This window comes from Mobula hypostoma, chromosome 6, assembly GCF_963921235.1.
Source record: "Mobula hypostoma chromosome 6, sMobHyp1.1, whole genome shotgun sequence".
NCBI lineage: Eukaryota > Metazoa > Chordata > Chondrichthyes > Myliobatiformes > Myliobatidae > Mobula > Mobula hypostoma.
In genome coordinates this window covers 143,760,232-143,784,276 of record NC_086102.1, presented here as the reverse complement: position 1 = coordinate 143,784,276, position 24,045 = coordinate 143,760,232, and the positions used below count along the sequence as shown (strand labels likewise).

At 40.5% G+C, this 24,045-nt stretch overlaps 1 protein-coding gene across 3 annotated transcripts in view; it reads right to left on the bottom strand.

The window, feature by feature from the left end:
• The window catches only part of rab5b (RAB5B, member RAS oncogene family), a 60,583-nt gene that overhangs the window by 13,737 nt on the left and 22,801 nt on the right, over positions 1–24,045 (bottom strand). For all 3 annotated transcript variants that reach the window (XM_063051896.1, XM_063051897.1, XM_063051895.1), the window contains exons 2-3: positions 10,210–10,464; positions 5,499–5,650 (exon numbers count right to left, since the gene is read on the bottom strand). In XM_063051896.1, the coding sequence (XP_062907966.1) occupies positions 5,499–5,650; positions 10,210–10,369 (312 nt within the window). In that variant the 5' untranslated portion in view covers positions 10,370–10,464. The remainder of the gene's footprint in view (positions 1–5,498; positions 5,651–10,209; positions 10,465–24,045) is intronic.

The following is a 24,045-nucleotide window of genomic DNA, read 5'->3' as shown; positions in this document are numbered from 1 at the left end:
CTCCGACACTACTCGCTTGTATCATACCTCCATGATAAATCCAGATACATCAGTCTAGCCTTCCTCAATAACATCCAGGGATCCTGTTTCTAAACTGGGAGCATGCAGAATCGAAGTGACTCAGACTCCACTATCACAACCCTATTGCACTCATCAGCAGGGTAGACTCACCAGTCATAATAGTACAATGATAAACAGGAAAAGGAGTCTCCTGGCAGCTGGCCAAATATAGACAAGAAAATTTCTGCGCAATTATCATTGACCATACCCCCTTAGCCATCAAAGGGTGCCCTTCCATGTCACCAACAAATGGAAGCAGCTCTGAAAACAGCAAGGGTGCAGAATGTACTCGGGGTGGAGAGTTCAAAGCTCAGTACTATGAAGAACCTGGCAGCACTACCACTGACCAAGATGACGGACCCATGAAGGATATAGTTACCAGAAAAGATACGTAGCAGATGACTATGAGCTAACATGTGAGATGAACCTAATTGGCTTCAGCCTCGCCACTCTTAATGTTGTAGATGTACCTATCTATTACAGGATCAGCTGGAGCAAACTATGTTCAAGGGAATCCATTGTTCATACTAAGGAACTTTCAAATGTGCTAAGATGGGACAGAATTTACAGAAAACTGGATACTAATGAGGCACTGTGAACTATCAGCAGCAGCAACAATGTATGACACCATAATCTGTAACCTCATGGACCTGCATATTCCTCATGCTGTCATCATTATAAAGTAAGGGGATTAATCCTAGTTCAATGGGGAATACTTTTAAGGGCATGCCAAGAGACATCTTAAGTATACCTATAAATGAGGTGCCAAATGAATGAAGCTGTACAAAACAATTTCCATGCTAAACAGAGAAAACAATAGACAGGATCAAAGTGATCATACAACAGTACTGCCATGTCTGGATGTGAATGGTTGTACATAATTGAACAAGCAACTGGAGGAGGAAGTGGGCCTCCAGAATTAACCAATCCTCAACAACGGTAGCCAAGACAAGCGAGTGCTGAAGCCTTGGCTGAAGCACTTGCAAGCATTTTCAAATAAGCATTATTACATAAATGATCTCATCTTGCCAAAATCTCCATCACTGGAACAAATCTTCAGATGGCCAATATAATTAAAACACTGGCATTCATCCATCAACGTAGCAAGTTGCTCAGGTAAGTCACATTCACAGAAGCAGGACAAATCCAATTTGCTTGTATCAAAATTCAGAACATGTTAGAAAGTGACATCAACAAAGTTGTCAAGAAAAACTTAATCACTGATAATTTGTTCTCTTGTATTCAGTTTGCATTTTGTATTTTGCAAGAACTGCTCCAAACTCCATCCCAGCCTTAGATGGAGTGGATATAGAATGAATGCTAAGGATAAGTCACTACCCTCAGGGCAACATTTGACCACGTGTGGGATCAAGGAACCCTGGAAAAATTAAATACAATACGCAACAAGGTGAAGAGATAGCAGATGCATTGGTTATGATCTTTCAAGAAACACTTAATTCTGGCATGGTTCTGGAGGACTGGAAAATTGCAAATGTCACTCCACTCTTTAAGAAGGGATGAAGGAAAAAGAAGGGATGAAGGAAAAAGAAAGAAAATTATAGTCTAACCTCAGTGGTTGGGAAGATGTTGGAATTGATTGTTAAGGATGTGGTTTCGGGGTATCTGGAGACTAATGATAAAATAAGTCAAAGTCAGCATGGTTTCTGGAAATCTTGTCTGACAAATCTGTTAAGCGTTCTTCGAGGAAGTAACAAGCAGAGTGGACAAAGGAGAAATAGTGGATGTCATTTACTTGGATTTTCAGAAGGCATTTGATAATGTGCCACACCTGAGGCTGCTTAACAAGTTAAAATCCCATGGCATTACAGGAAAGACACTGCCATGGACAGCAAAATGGCTAACAGGCAGGATGCAGCGAGTGGGAATAAAGGGGGCCTTTTCTGGTTGGCTGCAGTGACTAGTGGTGTTCCTCATGGGTCGGTATTGGGACGGTTACTTTTCACATTGTTTGTCAATGATTTAGATAATTGAATTGATGGCTCTGTGTGTGGCAAAGATTACAGATGATATGAAGATAGGTGGAGGGGTAGATAGTGATGATGAAACAATGCGATTGCAGCAGGACTTATACAAATTGGAAGAATGGGCAAAAAGTGGCAGATGGAATACAGTGTTTAAAAATGTATGATAATGCATTTTGGTAAAAGGAACAAAAGTGCAGACTATTTTCTAAATGGGAAGAAAATTCAAACATCAGAGGTGCAAAAGGACTTAGGAGTCCTTGTGCAAGACTCCCAGGAGGTTAATTTACACATTGAGTCTGTGGTAAAGAAGGCAAATGCAATGTTGGCATTCATTTCAAGGGAATAGAACATAAAAACAAGGAGATAACACACTGGTCAGGTTGCACTTGTTATACTGTATTGTCAACAGTTTTAGTCCCCTTATCTCAGAAAGGATGGGTTGTCATTGAAGGAGCCCAGAGGAGGTGCACAAGGATTATTTTGGGAATGAAGGGGTTAACATATGAGGAGCATTTGGCAGCTTTGGGCCTGTACTTACTGGAATTTAGAAGAATGCATGGAGATCTCATTGAAACCTACCTCATGTTGAAAGGATGAGATAAGGTGGCTGTGGAAAGGATGTTTCCAATGGTGGGGGTGTCTGGAACTAGAGGGCACAGCCTCAAAATTGAGGGGCAACCCTTTACAACAGAGGTAAGGAAGAATATTTTTAGCCAGCGAATTGCGAATCTGTGGAATGCTCTGCCTCAAACAGCTGTGGAGGCCAAGTCCGTGCGTATATTTAAAGCAAAAATTGATAGGGGCGTCAAAGGTTATGGTGAGAAAGCAGATGTATGGGGTTGAGTGGGATCTGGGTTCAGCCACAAAGGAATGGCACAGCAGACTCAATGAGCTGAATGGCTAATTTTGCTCCAATGTCTTATGGTCTAAAGCACTCCAATGACTGGAGTTATAACTTGCTGAAAGGAGGCTGGCTGAAAGTCAATCATCTTGCAGGAGTTCCTTGTGGTAGCATTGCAGACTCAAATCATCCGTGGAAATTATCTTCCATCATAATGTCAGAAGTGTTTGGATGGTGATGGGCGGGTAGGAAAAGAGATATTCGGTAATCACTATAATGCATTCAGTTCCACTCATAAACTTTAAAATGAAGTATTGCTCAGAGTTTGAGCAACAGAAGTGTCAGGAAATGACCATTTCCTACAAAAGTCTGTTTAACTAGCTATCCTTCACATCTAATTTCATTGCCATCAGCAAATCCTCTAGTATCAATATCCTAGGGAGTCAACAAAGACTAGAAATCCAACCAGACTGTCTGCAAAAGTACTGTAATTACAAGACAAGCCAGAGGCTAAGTGTCTTGTGGTAACTGACTTGGCTTCAAGGCACAAGATGGAACATGATGGAATCCTCTCTACCCCACTGGATGAATGCTGGACCATCAATATTTATGAACTCATTATAATCCAGAACAAAGCAGCCTGCACTATTACTAATTTTCTTTCCCTTTGCCAGCAGTGCACCACACTATAGCATATACAATATACAAAATGAACTACTGTTGCTTCTGAACAAATAGCATTTCACAAGCCCACAATCTCTACTATTAGTATTAAGGAAAATGAAGCCACTAAGTGCACAGGAACTCCTGCAGGATATATTCTATCTCATTTCATACAACTTTGAAATATATATTCTTCTTCAGCCCATCACCCCTACTGGGCGTTGGCCACCAATAGCAGCACACCAAAGTCTTCAGTCCTGGGCCGAGGGTTGATCAACCCTGTGGCTTTTGCTTTCACCACATAACTTCATATGTCTTCTCAGCAAATATTCTTTGTCTCCCAGGGATGAGATCTTTGAAACTTGCATTGGCATTTCTGTAGCTCTGGGTTTTTATGGGGTGGAGTTGCTAGACCTATGCCTAACCCTCCTCCTTTTGCAATTGGGCTTGGGAATGTCCATAGTAGAGTTTGGGAATATGGTGGATTCCAGTTAACTGGAACACACACATTGGACCAATAATAAACACAAAATAATCTGCAGATGCTGGGGTCAAAGCAACACTCACAACACGCTGGAGGAACTCAGCAGGTCGGCAGCATCCGTGGAAAACATCGGTCGATGTTTCGGGCCGGAACCTGACGAAGGGTTCCGGCCCAAAATGTCGACCGATCTCTTCCACGGATGCTGCCCGACCTGCTGAGTTCCTCCAGCGTGTTGTGAGTGTTGATTGGACCAATACATTTTGACCCAATTAAGCGGCTGCCCGAATTAGCCAAAATTTCATGGAAGCATTTAAAAAGGTATAAAAAAAGGCAAACTACCATTTAACTGAGTAACAATTTATATACTTAAATGAAATACAGAACAAATTAGATCAGTACTATAAAACTGTATTATTTCCTAATAGCTATCACAGAGGAATTCATCTGTTGTGCTCTTTTGATTGACTGTAAATGAATGCAGACACCTAGTACGGAGAATGGATTACTTTCATACAATGCTTTAGACAATTACATCCTCTGAATCGTCAGTTTCGTTGTAACATTGTCAATATCTTCAAATTCTTTATAATTCCTAACTTGTTGAAGTAGTGAAATTGTTTCATTTTCACTCCCAGCTGTTTTTGGCATCTCCAAGCTTGAATGCTTGGAACTGCTACAAGCAAAACAGTGCTAAATTGTCTTATTGGTTATTTCTCGCCAACTGTCAGTGACAAAAATATCCACTTTTTGAAGACAAACACATCCAACTAATGCTATTTAAAAACTGGTCAAACTAAGCATGGTGAAGTGTCTGTACATAATGTGCACGCGACTGATGCTAGTTGGAAACTGTTCGGTAACAGTCTCCAGCCCCGATTAAGCAGCATAGTGTCCTAAATAATTGAAGGGAATCTGGCTATTTTCTCAATTTAGTTTTTGTGGGTTTTTTTATATAATTTGTCCCAAATATATGGCTGTCCCAATTAATCAATGGCCTAATTAACCGGTATCCACTGCATATCACTTGGTTAAAATGTGGAATCTCCCCAACCAAGAGCACTGCACAGAAGGTTCAAGAAAATGCCTCATCAGCAACTTTTCAATGCATTTAGCAATAATCAATAAATGCCAGCCATGTTAGAAAATTCCATATCCTAAGAAGTATACATTTACAAAATGTTTCTTCCGTCATTTGCTAACTCAACCTAATTACGCTACTGATTCATGTCTAGTTGGATCAACTAATTTGCTACTTACCAGTTTGTCAGTGCTCTTCAAAGGAAGGTAAAACATGACAAACTCTTCAAGGAATATGATAGAAGCAAAAGTTTTTTGATAAAGTACTTTACATTTTCAAAAAATTCTGTACATTTGAGGAACAAATACCATCTGATACTCTAAAATCTGAGACCAGCTGGACTATTCCAGAAAACATTAGGAATGAAATGTCAATATTTGCTGTTACCTGTTTTGTGATATCAAAAACCACAATGGCAGCTTGGGCTCCCCTGTAATACATTGGTGCTAAACTGTGATAACGCTCCTGACCAGCAGTATCCCAGATCTCAAATTTCACAGTTGTGTCATCCAAGCAGACAGACTGAGCAAGAAAGGCAGCTGCAACATAAGAAAAATGTAAAGTGCAATTAACTTCATACAGTCAAAGTAACAATTCCTACAGCTCACTTATCCCGCTCAAAAAGGGTATTTTGTCTTCCTGCATTTCAACCTGTGGATGCCAGCCCAACTCCTGGAGTCCATGCAACATCAGGAAACTCTACATGACAATCCAATTGATCAGGCAGCACTTGTAACTAAAGTAAAATACACCTAATATAATGTTATAGACATTAAATTGTTATGTCAGTTTCAACCAATCTATCCGAGGTCTAAAAGAAGAGAAAAGTTCAAAATTGCCTTATGCCTTAGTACTGAAACAATAATCTTTATGGTATAGTGCTTATTCATTTCCTTCATAAAGCATAGAACATAGAAATTTACAGCACATTACAAGCCCTTCAGCCCACAATGTTGTGGCGACCATGTAACCTACTCTAGAAACTGCCTAGAATTTCCCTACGCACAGCCCTCTATTTTTCTAAGCTCCATGTACCTGTCTAAGAGGCTCTTAAAAGACCCTATTGTATCTGCTTCCACCATAGCCGCCGGCAGTGCATTCCACGCACCCACCACTCTGTGTTAAAAACTTACTCCTGACATCCCCTCGGTACGTATTTCCAAGCACTTTAAAACTATGCCCCCTCGTGTTAGCCAGGGATGAAGTTTTTCCTCTGCATTTTCACTGTACTTTTCTCCATCACCTTTTTTTTTGATATCCAGCTGAGTAGACTTGGGATTTTGACAGTATTTGTATCACTACTCAGATCCTGCTTGAGTTCATTTCCTTGTAATTGTTTCATCCACACTAATCTAAGGCTTTCTTCAACACTTAATACTGTCTTTATTAATTTATCCCTTCATTTTGTTTTAGAACTGCACCACCTTTCCATGCTCAATCCACAGAATTCCACAGCTTTGTAGGGAATGTTTTTTTTTATATAGCAACACCTTAACTGAAATACCTATTAATTAGGATTATTAAAGGCTCAATATCTTAGTGAAGTAGAGTTGTCTGTTCAGGACAAGAATGAAATTTCCACCTAATAGCCGATATCTAATCCAAGTGATGCCTCAGTATATTAATGTTAAGAAATTTTGTTAACTACTTATTAATTCAAATTTCCTTTACCTCTTACAATCTACTAACTTTTGAAATTTAAATCTTGGAGATTCTCATTTACAATATTCTCAAAGTAATAGAGCTGTGTAGTATAGAAACAGGCCCTTCAGTCCATCTCATCCAAGCTTCCCATGATATCTATCTGCACTGATCTGTTTTGCCAGCATTAGACTTGTATTCCTCTACTCCTTTCCCATCCAAATACCCTTTACATATTGTAACTTTATCTGCCTCCTCCCGCAGTTCATTGCAAATAACAATTATGTCATGTATAGGACCCTTTGAGGGAAAAAACTGCCTCTCAGATCTCTCCCCTCTCACCGTCAACCAATGCCTCTTACTCTAGACTCCTTTCCTTTAGGAAAACCTACCTTATCTTACTGACAAGTAAATCCAGTAAGTGTTACCTGGAATCGTTGCCCTGAATGGTGGAACAGGCGGAATGCAAACTGGGAGTTACATCTCCTATTTCACATATGATGGTACTATGAACAGAAATGGAGTGATTAAAAACCGAACCAGTGAGTTGAGGACAGAAACGTCTTCTCAAAATGCTGACATTAAAAGCCATGATGGGTATTGAAATGTTGCTGAAAGTAGCAGAATCAGCATGGATGATCCATTGAATATAGAAGCAAGAGACGTGACCTTTGTTCTTATGGGTGGGAAGGCAAGAGGCAATCACATCAAGACACTAAGGTGGTACTGAAAACTGTCAAGGAGCCAGTAAACCACAGTGAAAGAGAATTCTCCATTAAGGAATTTGGAAGACATATCACAAACAATATGATAGAAGATATAATTTTCAGAATACAAGCAAAAGAGAGAAGAATTGGGAGATTAGAAAAGTTCTTGTGCAAGCCAGATTTAGAAAAAGCGTAGGATGGAATAGCTTATGAAGCCAATAACAACGTACATTGAGTTTGAATAGATGCTGATTCATAGATTACACAAAGAAATGCAGATGGAAAAGCTGAGGAAGAGAATAACAGGTTTGAAGATGTAACGTGTCAAGAGGAATCAAGAGTGGAAATCAGAAACAAAATTAATATAACATTCTACCTCAGGCAACAGCAGAATACTGTAGCTCTGTAAATAAAATCCTAGTAAAAAGTGAGAGAACTAAGAAGAACCAGAGCCAAGAATTTTCAACATACACATAAACAGACAGTAGTGGTTAGGGCACATGTTTTCCATTTCCTTTTTATGAAGGAAACAAGAACAATTAATGGAAAAGTGGGCAATGATGGCGGTTAGAAATTGGTTTCACCACATTCAAAGAGCATAGTATTCTCAAGCTGTCAATGGGGTGTACAGTGTGGCATGGAATAAATGAGTAGCACAATTAGACATCCACACTGAAAATAACATGGCCACGGCCAGGAAATTGAAAGCTATCAAAGTAGAGGAGGGTGTCTACTTTACAGAAGAATGAGGTTGAAAGGGATAATATATAAGCCACGGTGGAATGGACTCAATTCTGCTCCTATGTCTTATGTCAGAAGTCAAAGATGTATTCGGAAAGAGGAAGAAAAAAAGAATCTGAGAAAGAAACTGGCCAGCTCCTTGATGCAAGCAAAGGCTGAAACAACAAACTCATAGTAGACAGAAATCAGTTCTGATGGTGCCCTTGTCTTAATGCATTAATTCTTCCTCTTTACAACTGGGTATGCTTAATATTTCTGGTATTTTCTGGTTCTGTTTCAGATTAATAGCATTTTTTTTTGTTTTTAGACTGCAAGAAGCTTTCTATTTATGGACCATGGGAAGGAGGTAAGGTAGAGTTATGTAGAATTCATACTATATGGAATTGCAAACCAAGGGGAAATGACTCAAGTAGCTGTTCAGCAATGATGGCTTAATGATAGCCAGTGGGGTCACGATTCTGAAATAAATAACTAGCTTTTAATATTCTCTTGTCTTTTAAACAAGCAACATGCCCATTCATTCCCTGAGGAATAATGACAACATTTATGTTGTACCCAAAAGAATCAGAATCAGGTTTATTATCACTGGCATGTTTCGTGAAATTTGTTAACTTGGCAGCAGCAGCACAATAATAATAAAGAAAGAAAAAATAAATAAGTAAATCAGTTACAGTAAAAAATATATAGAATAGATTAAAAATTGTGCAAAAACAGAAATAATATACGTTTTTAAAAAGTGACTTAGTGTTCATAGGTTCAATGTCCACTTAGGAATCGTATGGCAGAGGGGAAGAAAGAAATGTGACAGGAAAAGATAAAGGTATCACAGTTGAAAAGACATTGAGGCAGCAGAAATTATACATTTGGTTGTCCTGAATGATGAAACCTGAAAAGGCACAATAGGTCACAAGGCAAAGGCCAGATGAAAAAGGAATTTAAATAAACAAGAATGTTTATAACTCTCTCCCAGCTAAGGAAAAAGGTGCAAAGTCATAAGGAAGTCATATTAATTCTCAAACCAACACAAAATTCACTGAAGTTAAAGATTCAGACAGAAATTTAAAATGAAAACAAAGTGCTGGAAACATTTAGTGATCACACAAGAGAAACAGATCAATGTTTCATCAGAACTGGAAAAGTGCTTTAAGCTGGAATAAATGGGGGAGATGGAAATAGGGTAGGCCATTGGGAAAACAAAGAGAATAGAGCTGAGACAATGGTTGTTTGGGTGACACAATACTTTAAGAGACATCTAACTAAATGATGAGAGAGAACAAGACAAAAGAACATACTGGAACAGTGAGGGACGGTTGGAAATATGAAAAAAAGAAAATGCTGGAAGAAAACAGTTCAAACAGCACGTGTGCAGAGGAAAAAAAGTTAATATTCCAGCTGGATGACCTTACATCGGAATTGTCTGGTTCTGATACATAAAAGATAGTGAGTAGCTTTGTAGATCAAATGAAGGGGTTCTGCAAAACTTTCATCTACAATGACATCCCCAAATTAGAGGAGATCATATCTTGCCTGCTGTTACAATACACTAGATTAGAAGTACAAGCAAGTTGCTGCTGAGATTTAAAGATGGGACCATGTTCCATTATTCTAAGTTACTGCTCTATGGAAGATTTTGGCATATAGATGAGGAAGTGGTGGAAATATCATTAACTACTGATATTTCAGCCTTCTATTTCCTCATGCATGGTTTCTATCCCAAATCTACTAAATGAAACTCATATAAAGAAAAAGATCCTCCCCCTCCAGACGTATACAGTGCAATTCTACAGTGGAAAAACAACAATATCAAGTTGCTGATTGCAGTTGTCTGTCAATACCTTTGAATTCACCCCAGATCCAGTTCACTAAGACAACCTCTGGACAATAAATTGATGCTTGACTAGCCATATTATGATACATAGAACAAGAAAATTATCTTAAGGGCTATGGTATAAATCAGAAAGCATAGTTATAACTAATGGACACATTTATTCATTGTTCAAAAAACTTACCACCAATTGTTGTCTCTTGGAATTCGTCAAACTGGCCCTTGACAAAACGCAGAACTAAACTTGATTTTCCCACTGCCATATCTCCCAGTAGAACCAGTTTGAACTGGCAAATCTTTGTCTGACCTAGGCCATTTGGTCTTGAAGCTCCTCTGCTTGCCATGATTCCTTATGTATACCAGTTTCTGTTTCAGTGTCAATGAAACTTCAACCTCTCAATCATGAGAAGAAATCTGCTGTTCAGTGATCTCTTTACAACTGCAAAAGTAGAAAATTCAAGATTCAAGTACAAAATCAAATACGTAAATTGAGACTCATATTTTGAAATATATAGACAAAGGTAAAATTATTGAAAGATGCCCATGACCACAATTGCATTAGAATGTTAGTATCAATATGATTTATTTTATCTTCATAATGATAACGAAGTTGTTCTATATTGATTTTTTTTTACCTAAAAGTCAGTGTTGTAATTGCTCTCTTATTTAGTAAATAGTACGAGTTTACAATTAAACAAAAAAATGCAGTGTTATTTACTTTCCCTTAACCAGGTCAACTCACCCTTTAATTCATTCTATAGACTAGGATTATGCAAATTTTCAATATATGACCCACACAATTTTATCAAAATATATTTAATATATTATAGCTAAATCTAAGATTCATGCTTGCTAAACTTTGGCAAAATAACACACTTCAATTTAGTTTGAAAACTAATTGACAAATGTTTCAAAAATGTTATACAGGAAAATTAAAAGCACAATTTAGTTCATTTTAACAAAAAATGGAAAGGAAGCTTATACAACTTGATGCATCCAAGGGGGATTAAGAATGGACAAGCACTTACTTTAATATTTACATTATTCTATCCTACGTGATACATAGGATATAATTATTATTCAATAGTTAGCTAACAAATTCAGAGCACTCCTATGACTTTCAAAACCAGATAGATAGCAGTGAACAAGCTCCAACTGGTAGAAATTTATTTTCAAGATATATTTTAGTCCAACTTCACATCTTAAATTAGCACTGTAAAAAGGCAATTAAATAATAAAATTCCTGAAATGATATTGTTGCATTTAAATACAAGTTCTTGAACTTCAACACACATCAAAGTTGCTGGTGAACGCAGCAGGCCAGGCAGCATCTATAGGAAGAGGCGCAGTCGACTTTTCAGGCCGAGACCCTTCGGTTAGTCCTGACGAAGGGTCTCGGCCTGAAACGTCGACTGCGCCTCTTCCTATAGATGCTGCCTGGCCTGCTGCGTTCACCAGCAACTTTGATGTGTGTTGCTTGAATTTCCAGCATCTGCAGAATTCCTGTTGTTCTTGAACTTCAATATTATTTCAAAAAACATAATTTTTATTTGTCTAATAAGACTAAGCGATCTTAATCCAAGCTACAATAAATCTCACTCTCGGAGATCATTTGCCTCAATGTGTTTGCAGATTGTCAAAGGTTCTAGTTTATTCGTGTGTAAAGAAATCGGGCTGATTCAAATTCAAGGTTTAAAGTTCATGTATTATCAGAGAATGTATAAATTATACAACCTTGAGATTTGTTTGCTTACAGTTAGCCAAAAAGCAAGATACCCAACAGGACCCAATTGAAGAAAAAAAATAAGAGACCAACACTGGATGTGCAAGAGAAAGGAAAAAACAACACAAATCCTGCAAACAATTGAAGTGAACAATATTCCGAACTAAACTGAGTCGTCAGACCTGAACCCCGGAGCAGCCTGGAGTACGCCCAAAGCCCTACTCATCAGTCATCATATTCGAGGGCATGGAGCACGGAAGTCATAGACTCAGCACCACGGAGAGAAGAACGAACATTGCGGAGACTGAGCAAATCGGATATTGCCTCAGATCCTGACACCCTGCCTTTTCAGTCTATCTGAACCGCTACTTAAATTGATCAAACAATGGAACAGCGAAAGGCTCTGGCGCTCTGGAGAGACAAGTGAACATCACAGAGAGCAAGCGAAATCGACTCTTGCCTCTGATCTTGGCCTGTGTTTAAATCATTTAAACAGCAGATCATACCTCACACTAGGACCCGGCTACTGCGAATGGCTTGGGGCCTAGATTACGCCACCCAACGACACACTCCAGGGCCCAGATTTCACTGCTCAACCTGAAGCCGCTCTCATGCTCTTCAAATCACTCGGTGCTCAGAGCAATCTAACCTTGCACCAGGGCCAGTTTTATAGCATCTAATCTCCTCTGCCCCGAATTCGCCTCTCGATGCTCAGAGCAATCCAAACTCGCACCCAGGGCAGTTGTATGAGCATCGGAACTCCACCTGCATCAATTCTACAACACAGCATCTTGGCTCATCCCCTGAACTCACCTCGCCATTGTTCAGCCATCACTGTTTACGGCAATAATTTAGCACAATTTACTTCAGAAAAGGTGTTTTTAGTCAAATTTCTTGCCTTTTTAACTACCAGTGAGCTATCACACATGTTCAGTAGCACCATCTTAACCTCACTGACCAAGGTATACGGATTCCTGGATATCAAATTCAGCTATGTCATTAGGAAAAGCTTCAAAATGAAACAAATGCCTACATGCTATAAGGGAGAAAAAGTGGGAAAAAAAACAACTGCATCATTCCACTTCCAACACTTTGGTCTGATAAAAGGAGTGACTGGTACAGGCTTTGGAAATGACCAGAATCATTCATATTACTCCATCTAATGCCACGCAGATGAACAAACAAGTTTTAATAACACAGGAACTGTGACAGTTACAAAAAACATTTATGTTGGGTAAGCAAATTATCCATTCACACCCAACAATTCAAACCTAACAAACTAATTACTTACTCCCCAATTTCAACACACGAAAAATGCAATATATGTCTCTTTATACCAGCTGAAGTTTGGCAAACATCATTCAGTATGAAGCCACAAACCAAGCTTTTAGAACATGCAAATCATACAGCAAAACAAGAACAACAAAACACAGTAAATGTTCAATTTTCAACTCAGCATTTTGCAGAATATTTAATATGATTTATCAGCCGAGGATTTTTTTGGAGCTATGTTCCAGTGGCAAATCCAGTTAATTATATTTGTTTCCCTGACCTTCATATCAAAAGTGCTTCCCTCTCAAAGTAGTTATGATAACCGCTCGGTAACAGGGAATTGTCCAATAGTAACCTTTATTATTGAAAAATAACCAAAAGGAACAAGGAAGAAGGCAAATTAGTCAATCAAATTAGTTTCAAAACAAAAATGATCCAGTTGAAATAAGAAACAAAGAGAAAAGGAGGAAGAAAACTTATTATTCTAATTATTCACCAATAGCAGGAAAAGACTTTTCCAAGAGATTTATTATGCTGTTAAAATAGCATCTGTGCTTTTTCCAGAATCAAGTCATTATCATAGACTTATATAGAACATAGAAATCTACAGCGCGTTACAGGCCTTTCGGCCCACGATGTGTAATCTACTCTAGAAACTGCCTAATATTTCCCTCCTGCATTGCCCTCTATTCTTCTAAGCTCCATGCACCTATCTAAGAATCTCTTAAAAGACCCTATTGTATCCAGCTCTACCACCATTGCTGGTAGTACATACCACGCACCCACCACTCTATGTGTGAAAAACTTACCTGACACCCCTCCCATACCTACTTCCAAGCACCTTAAAACAATGCCACCTCGTGTTGGCCATTTCAGCCCTGGGGAAAAGCCTCTGGCGATCCACACGATCAATGCCTCTCATCATCTTATACACCTCTATCAGGTCACCTCTCATCATTCATCGCTCCGAGGAGAAAAGGCCAAGTTCACTCAACCTATTCTCATAAGGCACGCTCTCTGTGGTAAACCATATTAAATATGTTGTAACTGGGTTACCTGTCTGGACACGCCCCTCTGCTGACTGCCCCTGTGGCTCCTCCCACAGATCCCTGAATAAAGGCGATTTTGCCACTGCTCCTCCTCCTCAGTCCGGGGCAGGCACTCAGCATGGAGGACACGTTTTACTGTGAATAAAAGCCTTTCAGTATTTACCCTACTTCCAGTCTTTTGGAATTATTGATGGTGCATCACTCTCCAATCCAGGGAACATCCTTGTAAATCTCCTCTGCACTCTCTCTACAGTATCCACATCCTTCCTGTAGTGAGGTGACCAGAACTGAACACAGTATTCCAAGTGGGGTCTAACTAAGGTCTTCTATAGTGTAACATTACCTCACGGTTCTTGAACTCAATCCCATGGCTGATGAAGGCCAACACACCAAACACCTTCTTAACAACACTGTCAACCTGTGCAGCAGCTGTGAGTGTCCTATCAACACGGATCCAGAGATTTTTCAGATCCACCACACTGCCAAGAATCTTACCATTAATATTATATTCTGTCTTCAGATTTGAACTACCAAATGAACCATTTCATACTTATCAGGGTTGAACTCCATCTGCCACTTCTCAGTCCAGTACTGCATCCTAACGATGTCCTGCTGTAACCTCTGATAACCCTCCACACTATCCACAACACTCCCAACTTTTGTGTCATCAGCAAACTAACTAACCCACCCTTCTACTTCTTCATCCAGGTCATTTATTAAAAAAATCACAAAGAGGAGAGGTCCCAGAACAGATCCCTGCAGAACATCACTGGTCACCGAGCTCCACACAGAATACAAACCAGACTTTGCCTTCTGTAGACAAGCCAATTTTGGATCCACAAAGCAAGGTATCCCTGAATCCCATGCCTCCTTATTTTCTGAATGAGCCTGGCATGGGGAACCTTACCAAATGCCTTACTGAAATTCATATATACAGTACTACATCCACTGCTCTACCTTTATCAATGTGTTTTGTTACATCCTCAATGAATTCAATCAGGCTCATAAGGCACGACCTTCCCTTGATAAAGCCATGCTAACTATGCCAAATCAGATTGCATCTCTCCAAATGCTCATAAATCCTGCCTCTCAGGATGTTGCTCCAATAACTTGCCCACCACTGAAGTCAGACTCATTGGTCTGTAATTTACTAGGTTATCTCTACTCCCTTTCCTGAATAAGGAAACATTTGTAGCCTTCCAACCCTCAGGTGCTTCTCCCATTCAAACTGATGATCGACAGAGGCTTAGCAATCTCCTCCCTCACTTCCTACAGTAGCCCGGGGGAAAACCTCATCCAGACCTGGCTACTTATCCAACTTAATGCTTTTCAAAAGCTCCAGCATATCCTTTCTTAATATCTATATGCTCAAGCATTTCAGTCCACTGTAAGTCATCCCCACAATTGCCAAGGTCCTTGTCACTGGTGAATACTGAAGCAAAGTATTCATTAAGTACCTCCGTTACCTCCTCCGACTCCATGCACACGTTTCCAGTATTGCACCTGATTGGTCCTATTCTCACACGGCTCATCTTCTTGCTCTTCACATACTTGTCGAGTGCCTTAGGGTTTTCCTTAATCCTGCTCCCCAAGGCCTTCTCATGGCCCCTTCTAGCTTTCCTAATTTCATTCTTAACCTCCTTCCTGGCAACCTTGTAATTTTCCAGAGCTCTAACAGTACTGGTTTCTTATACCTTTCGTAAGCTATTTTCTTCTTAACTAGATTTTCTACATCCCTTGTACACCATGCTTCTTTTACCCTACCATCCTTTCCCTGCCTCAATGGAACACACTTATGCAGAATGCATGTAAATGTTCCCTCAACATTTGCCATATTTCTTTCGAGCATTTTCCTGAGAACATCTGCTCCCAAGTTTCTGCCTAATAGTATCATAGTTCCCCCACTCCAATTAAATGTTTTCCCAAATTGTCTGCTTCTATCCCTCTCCAGAGCTATGGTAAAGGAGATAGAGTTGTGATCACCACCTCCAAAATGCTTTCCCACCGAGACATCTGACACCTGACCAGGTTCATTTCCCATACCAGATCAAGTACAGCCTCTCCTCTAGCTAGCTTATCAACATATTACATCAGGAAACCACCCTGAACACACCAAACAAACTCCACCCCATCCAAGCCCTTTGCTCTAAGGAGATGTCAGTCAATATTAGGAAAGTTAAAATTACCCATCCAGAATCTACCTCTCTATCTGCTCCTCGATGTCTCTACTACTATTAGGGTGTCTATAAAAAACACCCAATGGTGTTATTGTCCACTTTCTGTTTCTGATTTCCACACACACTGACTCAGTAGACAATCCCTCCATGACTTCCTCCTTTTCTGCAGCTGTGATACTATCCCTGATTAGCAATCCCACAATCCCACTTCTTTTGCGTCCCTCCCTGTCCTTTTTGAAACGTCTAAAGCCCCGTACACTCAACAGCATTCCTGCCCGAGACATCCAAGTCTCTGTAATGGCCACAACTTCACAGTTCCACGTATTGATCCTTGCTCCAAGTTCATCCACCTCGTTTATGATACTCCTTGCATTGAAACACACACATCTCAAACCACCTGGCTATGTGCATCTTTGCTCTATCATCTGCCTCACAAACTCCCTACAAGCTGTCTCAACTTGTGCGCCAACTGCCCCATCCTCTGTCTTATCACTTTGGTTCCCACCCCTCTGCAAATTTCATTTAAACCCTCCCCAATAGCACTAGCAAATGTCCATCCCAGGATATTGGTTCCCCTCCAGTTCAGGTGCAACCCATCCCACTTGTACAGGTCACCCCTTCACCAGAAAAGGTTCCAATGATCCAAGAACTTGGAACCCTGCCCCCTGCACCATCTCTTCAGCCACTCATTCATTTCTACTATCTCCTTGCTCTGTCCTTCCCTAGCTCGTTGCACTGGGAGTAATCTAGAGATTACCACCTTGGAGGTCCTGCACTTCAGCCTCCTTCCTAACTCCCTAAACTTACTGCACAGACCTCTACCCCTCTCCTGACTACATCGTTGGCACCAGTATGTACCACCACCTCTGGCTGCGCACCCTCCCCTTCAATATTCTGCTACTGCTCAGAGACATCCTGGACCCTAGCACCCAGGAGGCAACACACTATCCTGGCATCTCTTTTGCTGCCGCACAATCTCCTATCTGTCCCCCTAACTATTGAGTCCCTTATGACTATTGCTCTGCCTGACTTCACCCCACCCTTCTGAGGTTCAGAACTAACCACAGTGCAATTAGTCTGGCTGCTGCTGCATTGCCCAGACGGATCATCCCCTTCAGCAGTAGCCAAAGGGGTATACCCGTTGCTGAGGGGAATGGCCACGGGTCCTTCTCCCTTTTCTTTGTGTTCACCCATTTACTCCCTGAATTCTGCACTCTGGGTGCAACCACTTGCTCAAAAGTCTTATCCATCAATTGCTCTGCCTCCTGGATGATTATTTCATCCAACTCCAGCTTCTTAATGCAGTCTTTCAGGAGCTGGAGTTGGTTGAATTTCCCACAGGTGTAGTCATCAGAGAGACCATCAGGTTCCATGAATTCCCACATCCTACAGGTGGAACATTTCACTGCCATATCTGCCATCCTGTCTACACTGTACTATGAGCAACCAAGAGCAAATCAGCAAAAACGAAAGGAAAAACCAACCCTTCTTACCTGTTTCTTTGGCCTCAGCCTCCTGAATCAAAGCCTCTAAGTTCCTACTCTGACAATGGCCGCTCTGCTAGACCTGCTCTCTCTTTTATGGTTTAAAAAATAAGAAAAACCCCCACGCAAGGAGAAACGACTCACCACTTCTGCTGGTACTCCGCCTGCCTTCCACTGATGCCTTCAACGCCTCCCATGCCTGCACACTGGCTACAGTTTTTAAAAAGAAACCCCACATAAGGAGAAAGAACTTACTAACTTTGGTGGTGCTCTGCCTGCCTTCCGCTGTCGCTGATGCCTCCCAATGTCATGAAATGTGTTGCTTTGTGGCAGTAGTACAGTGCAAGACATTAAAATTACTATATACATTACAAAATACATAGTGCAAAATCAAGGAATGATGAAGTAGTGTTCATGGAATGTTCAAAAATCTGATGCAGGAGAGGAAGAAGATGCTCCTAATTATGGCCAATTCTTATATTTTAATTTCTATACAATTTTTAGAGTTTAATGATAATTAAGTCATATAGGATTAGAGCAAAAGAGTAGGGTTGCAAAGGAAAGTTGATGAGAAGAGACCTAGCGGTTCAAGCCCACAATTCCCTGAAACCGGCAATACAGATGGACTGAGTGACGTAAAAGCATATGACATTCTTGTCTTCACAGGTCATGGCATAGAGTTACCTTTAGAAAGCAATGGATAGACTACACTTGAAGTACTGCCTGCTATAGGAAGCATGTATTGTGCTGCAGGGAATCAGAGGCAATTCACCAAGATGTTCCCTGACTAGGAGGGCTTTAGTTCTGGGGAGAGACTGGACTTGTTTTCCTTAAGACAATAGAGACTGAAGGGTGAAATGATAGAGGTATATGAAATTATATCAAATGCAAGCTCCTGTAGTTTTAGGTGAGAGGAAGGAGTTTTGAAGGGGATTTGAAGGGTAAGTTTTTTTGTTTACATCGAGCAGTAGCTATCTAGAAATTGGTGATGGTGGAATCATATCGTTATCACTAATTCATACACTCAGTGGCCACTTTATTAGATCCCACCAAGTGTATGCTTGTAGTCTTCTGTGGTTATAACCCATCCATTTCAAGGTCTGATGTGTTGTGTGTTCAGAGGTGCTCTCCTGCAAAGCACTGTTGTAACAAGTGCTTATTTGAGTTACCGTCAACTTCCTGTCAAGCTTGAACCAGTCAGGCCATTCTCCTCTGACCTCTCATTAAGAAGGCCCAAAAACTGCCGCACACTGGATGTTTTTTGCTTTTCATACTATCCTCCGTAAACACTAGAGAGTGTTGTGCATAAAAATCCAAGGAGATCAGTAGTTTCTGAGATTTTGAACCACTCCATCTGGCACTGACAAATGGTCAAAGTCACTTAGATCACATTTCTTCCCCATTCAGATGTTTGGCTTCAACAACAACAGAACCTCTTGACCATATCTGCATGCTTGGAAGTAGGTACAGAGACGATGTCAGGGGTAAGATTTTTTTTAAATGCAGAGAGTGATAAGTGCGGGGAATAGGCTGCTGGCGACGGTGGTGAAGGTGGATACGATAGGGTCTTTTAAGAGACTCCTGGAGAGGTATATGGAGCTTAGGAAAATAGAGGGCTATGGGTAACCCTAGGTAATTTTGAAAGTCAGTACGTATTCGGCACAGCATTGTGGGCCCAAGGACCTGTATTGTGCTGTAGGTTTTCTATGTTTCTATGCTTTTAGATACGGAGAAGCTACCAAACGATCGGTTGATTAGGTATTTGCATTAATGAGCAGAAGTACAGTGGTCATTAAGTGCATTTCTTGAAATAGTCACTATGATTAAGAGAAATTTAGACAAGCAATTTAATAGGCAAGGTATAAAACAGTATGATCCTAATGCGAGTAAATGGACATTCAAACAATTCTTTCATTGTAAATTTCAAGATGATTGTCGATACCAAATTCTTCACAGTTCCTAATTTGTTCAAGTAGTGAAATCATTTCATTTTCACTCCCGGCCGTTTCTGAGACTTCCAAGGTTAAAATCACAGTGAGAAAAACGGTTTTGAATTATCTTACTGCTTATTACTTGCCAACTATCACTGACAAACATTACTGCTTTTCGAACACAAACACATGCAAGTGATGTTATTTAACAAATGTTCGATCTAAGCATAGTGTGGTGTCTAACAGTCAAACAACTTGCACTCGACCGATCAATTAGAAACTGTTCGATAACAGTCTCCAGTCCCAATTAAGTGGCATAGTGCCCCAAATAAACTAAGGGAATCCTGGCAATTTTCTCTATTTGTTTTAGTTCTTTAAGAGTTGACCTGAATGAGTGGCTGCCCCGATTAACTAGAATCTAATGTATTTTGCTTATTAAAAAACTTCACTCAATGATGCATAAACTTCCAGTCTCTGTGAAAGAATAAATCAAAAGCAAGTAAGGAGAACTACTATTAAATTGTTCAAATTTTCCCTTTACTAGACAAACGCTTCACACTGAGGCCCTCCACTCTTCATGGTTGACTTCTGATATTGTGGCCTAGCTGCCTGCGTGATACGCAAGCCAGGGGAGCAGCATATGTATGGGCAAGTTGTTGCCTATGCACCAGGCTCCCCCTCTCCATACAGCTGATGAATCCAAAGGAATGGCAGAGACCGATACAGTTTGGCATCAGCAGTATTGCAGGGTTGCCAGTCAGCATTGAACTCAATGTAAGACTGCCTTAGGGACTCCAGCTCCGGATTTTTCCCTCAGGGTTCACTCCCAAAACCTTCCCAATGAGTGTGTACGGAACGGGAACAACAAACATTTCTGTTTTCACCAATTTCTAGGTAAAATATGAAACACTTTGGTAGAATTACATATTCTAATGCCAATTCTACTTGAATTTTGTTTGTTCCATATAAACTTGTTTTATTTAATGAAAAGAGTATGCAGTTCTGCTATAAGGGCTGCATTTTCTCACAGAAGCAATGCAGAAACCATTTCACAATTTGATATAACTAATTTCTTTTTGAAAATACTTTACATTTGGCATACCCTCCACATTCCATAAAGGGTAATTTAATGTGTTAGGGTCTCAACTTGCTTATTCCAGAATTCTACGAAGCCAGAAGGCATCTACGGTCCTTTTTTGAAGGAAGTTCATAATTTGCCTGTCATTATGAACAATATGCAGACTCTCTTCTAGAGCAAGGGTATCAAACTCATTTTAGGTCACGGGCCGGATTAGGCAAAATGCGACTTCATGCGGGCTGGATCAGTTGTGCGCGCGCGTGCTCCCACAGTTTTCGTTGCCTTCGTTTTCTCAACCTGCTCTCATGTGTCTCAGTCTCTGCTATAACTACAAAGTATTTCACTTCACGAATTTTGTTTCTTATGAAGAAGATTGTCTAGCAAGCATTATTTTTATGGTTGGTATTAACTTGCAATCGTAGGCTACAAGAAAGTTGTGATGAGAGACAGAAAAAACGATGCTATTTTGGCTAAGATTGTTTTGGGAGCCACACCTTTTCCATTAATAAACCATTTGAAATTGAACATTAGCAGACACAAATGTAGACCTAATGAAACAAATTGCAAATGTAGGCTACACAACTGCACCTAATTTTTATTAGCCCGCTTCCAGCAATCAAACTCAAACAATGAACACAGTTAGCCTCTAATTTTTATTGAAATGATCATATGTACAATAATATAGTCAGAAAATAAATGAATCACAATATTATGACACTCAATATTTCATAATGCATTTTGTTTACATGTCGCAGTGCATCGAACAGTGTTACTCATTTTTCACTTGCTGCTTCCAGACACCTTACATCTCTTGGCTTTAACCAGCCTGTCAACATCAGGGACCAGTTTCCAGGCAGTTGTGATTTTTATAATGTTGTTTAGATGTCTGTGTGTCAGCTGCGAGCGCAGTTTGGATTTGTTAATGTTCATTATGGAGAACGCCTGCTCACAGAGATATGTTGTCCCGAACATGCAAAGGATCTTTGAGGCAAAGTCTTTCATCTTGGGGTACATCGGTCCCAGGTATTGATAGAATGAGTCCAGATCCACAGTATCAAATTTATATTTCAAAGCTGAGTTACACTGAATTTCAATTAGTTCCATTCGGAGTTCCCCCGGCACATCTGATGCTGCGTTGATGGCAAACAGCAAGCAAAATAGTGAGAATTCCTTCTCGAGCTGAGTGAAGACTTGGAAATGATTCGGAAACTTACTTTTCAGCCGTGATATTTTGTCCTTGTACCTGTCCATGTTGTCAATATTCCCATGGGCGACACACACAGACTGCAAAGAGGGGAAATGAGCTGGGTTACTCCGGGATAGTTGCATCTTCCACAGGCCTAATTTAATTTGAAAGGCACGAATGCTGTCGTAGTATTCCGTAACAAGTTTGTTGCAGCCTTGCATGTTTACATTAAGCACATATAAGTGCTCTGTTATATCCACCAAAAATGCAAGATCATGAAGCCAGTCTGGGTCATCCAACTCTGCCACTGGCTTCCCTTTCTCGTTCACGAATAGTCCAATTTCCGCAAGTAACTGAAAAAAAAACATTTGAGCACAACCCCTCTGCTCAACCAGCAGACTTCAGTGCGGTAGGATAGGCCATGTCCAATATTACTTTCGGACAAAAGAGTGTCAAATTGCTGATGGTTGAGTCCCAGACTCTAATAAAATTAACCGTTTTGATTACAGGTGTTCCCCGCTTTTTGAACGCTCACTTTACGAAACCTCGCTGTTACGAAAGACCTACATTAGTACCCTGTTTTCGCTTTCAGAAGGTGTTTTCACTGTTATGAAAAAAAATTCAGCGCGCGAAAAAAGGCAGAGCGCGCCCCGAGCAGCCACTCTCCCCCGGATTTGGAACTGCATTCTCACTGGCATTGCTGAAACACGTGCCTGTGAGCAGCCATTTGCAAGATGAATACTAAGGTATCGGAAAAGCCTGAAAGAGCTCGTAAGGGTGTTACACTTACGGTAAAACTAGACATAATTAAGCGTTTTGATCATGGTGAACAAAGTAAGGACAACGTGAGTTTGGCTTGTGGAAGCTGACGAACATGATGTTGAAGAGGTTTTAGCATCCCATCACCAAGAACTGACAGATGAAGAGCTGATGCAATTGGAAGAAAAAAGGATAACAATCGAAACCGAATGAGGAATGATAAAGTACGACTTTAATTTTGAAAGGGTACGTCGGCTTAGGAGATATTTGCAGGATGGTTTGAGTCCTTATTAAAGAACTATGTGATAGAAAAAATGCGCGAGGCTTGGCAGTCAAGCAAGCCTTCCACATCAGCCACAGCAGATGACGAACCTCGACCTTTGACATCCAGGCGGGCAGAGATAGAAGATGAGCTGCCTGCTCTAATGGAAAGAGACGACGAGATGACACACCAGTGTCCCACCACCCCAACCCCCAGGCCACGGACAGATAGAGATTCGCGGAAAATGCAACGGTAGCCGGGACGCACACAGCACATCTTTAAGGAAAAAGCCGAAATAAACATGCTAATTAATTAGGTGCCGCCAACACGTAATTGTCGGCCCAGATCAGAGACGACGAAATCGGTACTGATCTGGGCCGACAATTACGTGTCAGGCGGCACCTAATTAATTAGCTTGTTTATTTCGGGTTTTTTCTTAAAGATGTGCTGTGTGCCTCCCAGCTACCGCTGGACCCCTGCGTGCTTCGCGGCAATGTATTGCTCGGCGGCCTGGAGGGTGAGGGGCCACTGCACCACCCAAACTCTGACTCAGCCTAACACACCATCATCAGTGTGCTCAGCGCTGAACCAATTCCAGTAAGTGATACTACACTGCACATACATTATTTCTACTTTATATTGGCTGTGTATTTTTATGTGTTATTTGGTATGATTTGGCAGCTTCATAGCTTAAAGGTTACTGGAGAGAGTGTTCTTGCCAATAGCGCTTGTGTGAGATTTTTGCTACGGAGAACAGTTCAGTAATGATTGTGGAAAAGTATTTCTACTTTATATAGGCTGTGTATTTATCATATAATTCCTGCTTTTACTATATGTTACTGTTATTTTAGGTTTTATGTCTTATTTGGCATGATTTGGTAGGTTAATTTTGGGTCTGAGAACGCTCACAAAATTTTCCCATATAAATAAATAGTAATTGCTTCTTCGCTTTACGACATTGCGGCTTACGAACCGTTTCATAAGAACGCTCTACCTTCGGATGGCGGGGGAAATCTGTACTACATCCATTTTCAGGCTCCTGCTACATAACGCCTCTTGGTGTATAATACAATGAAAATTCCAGAATTCCTGCTCTGGA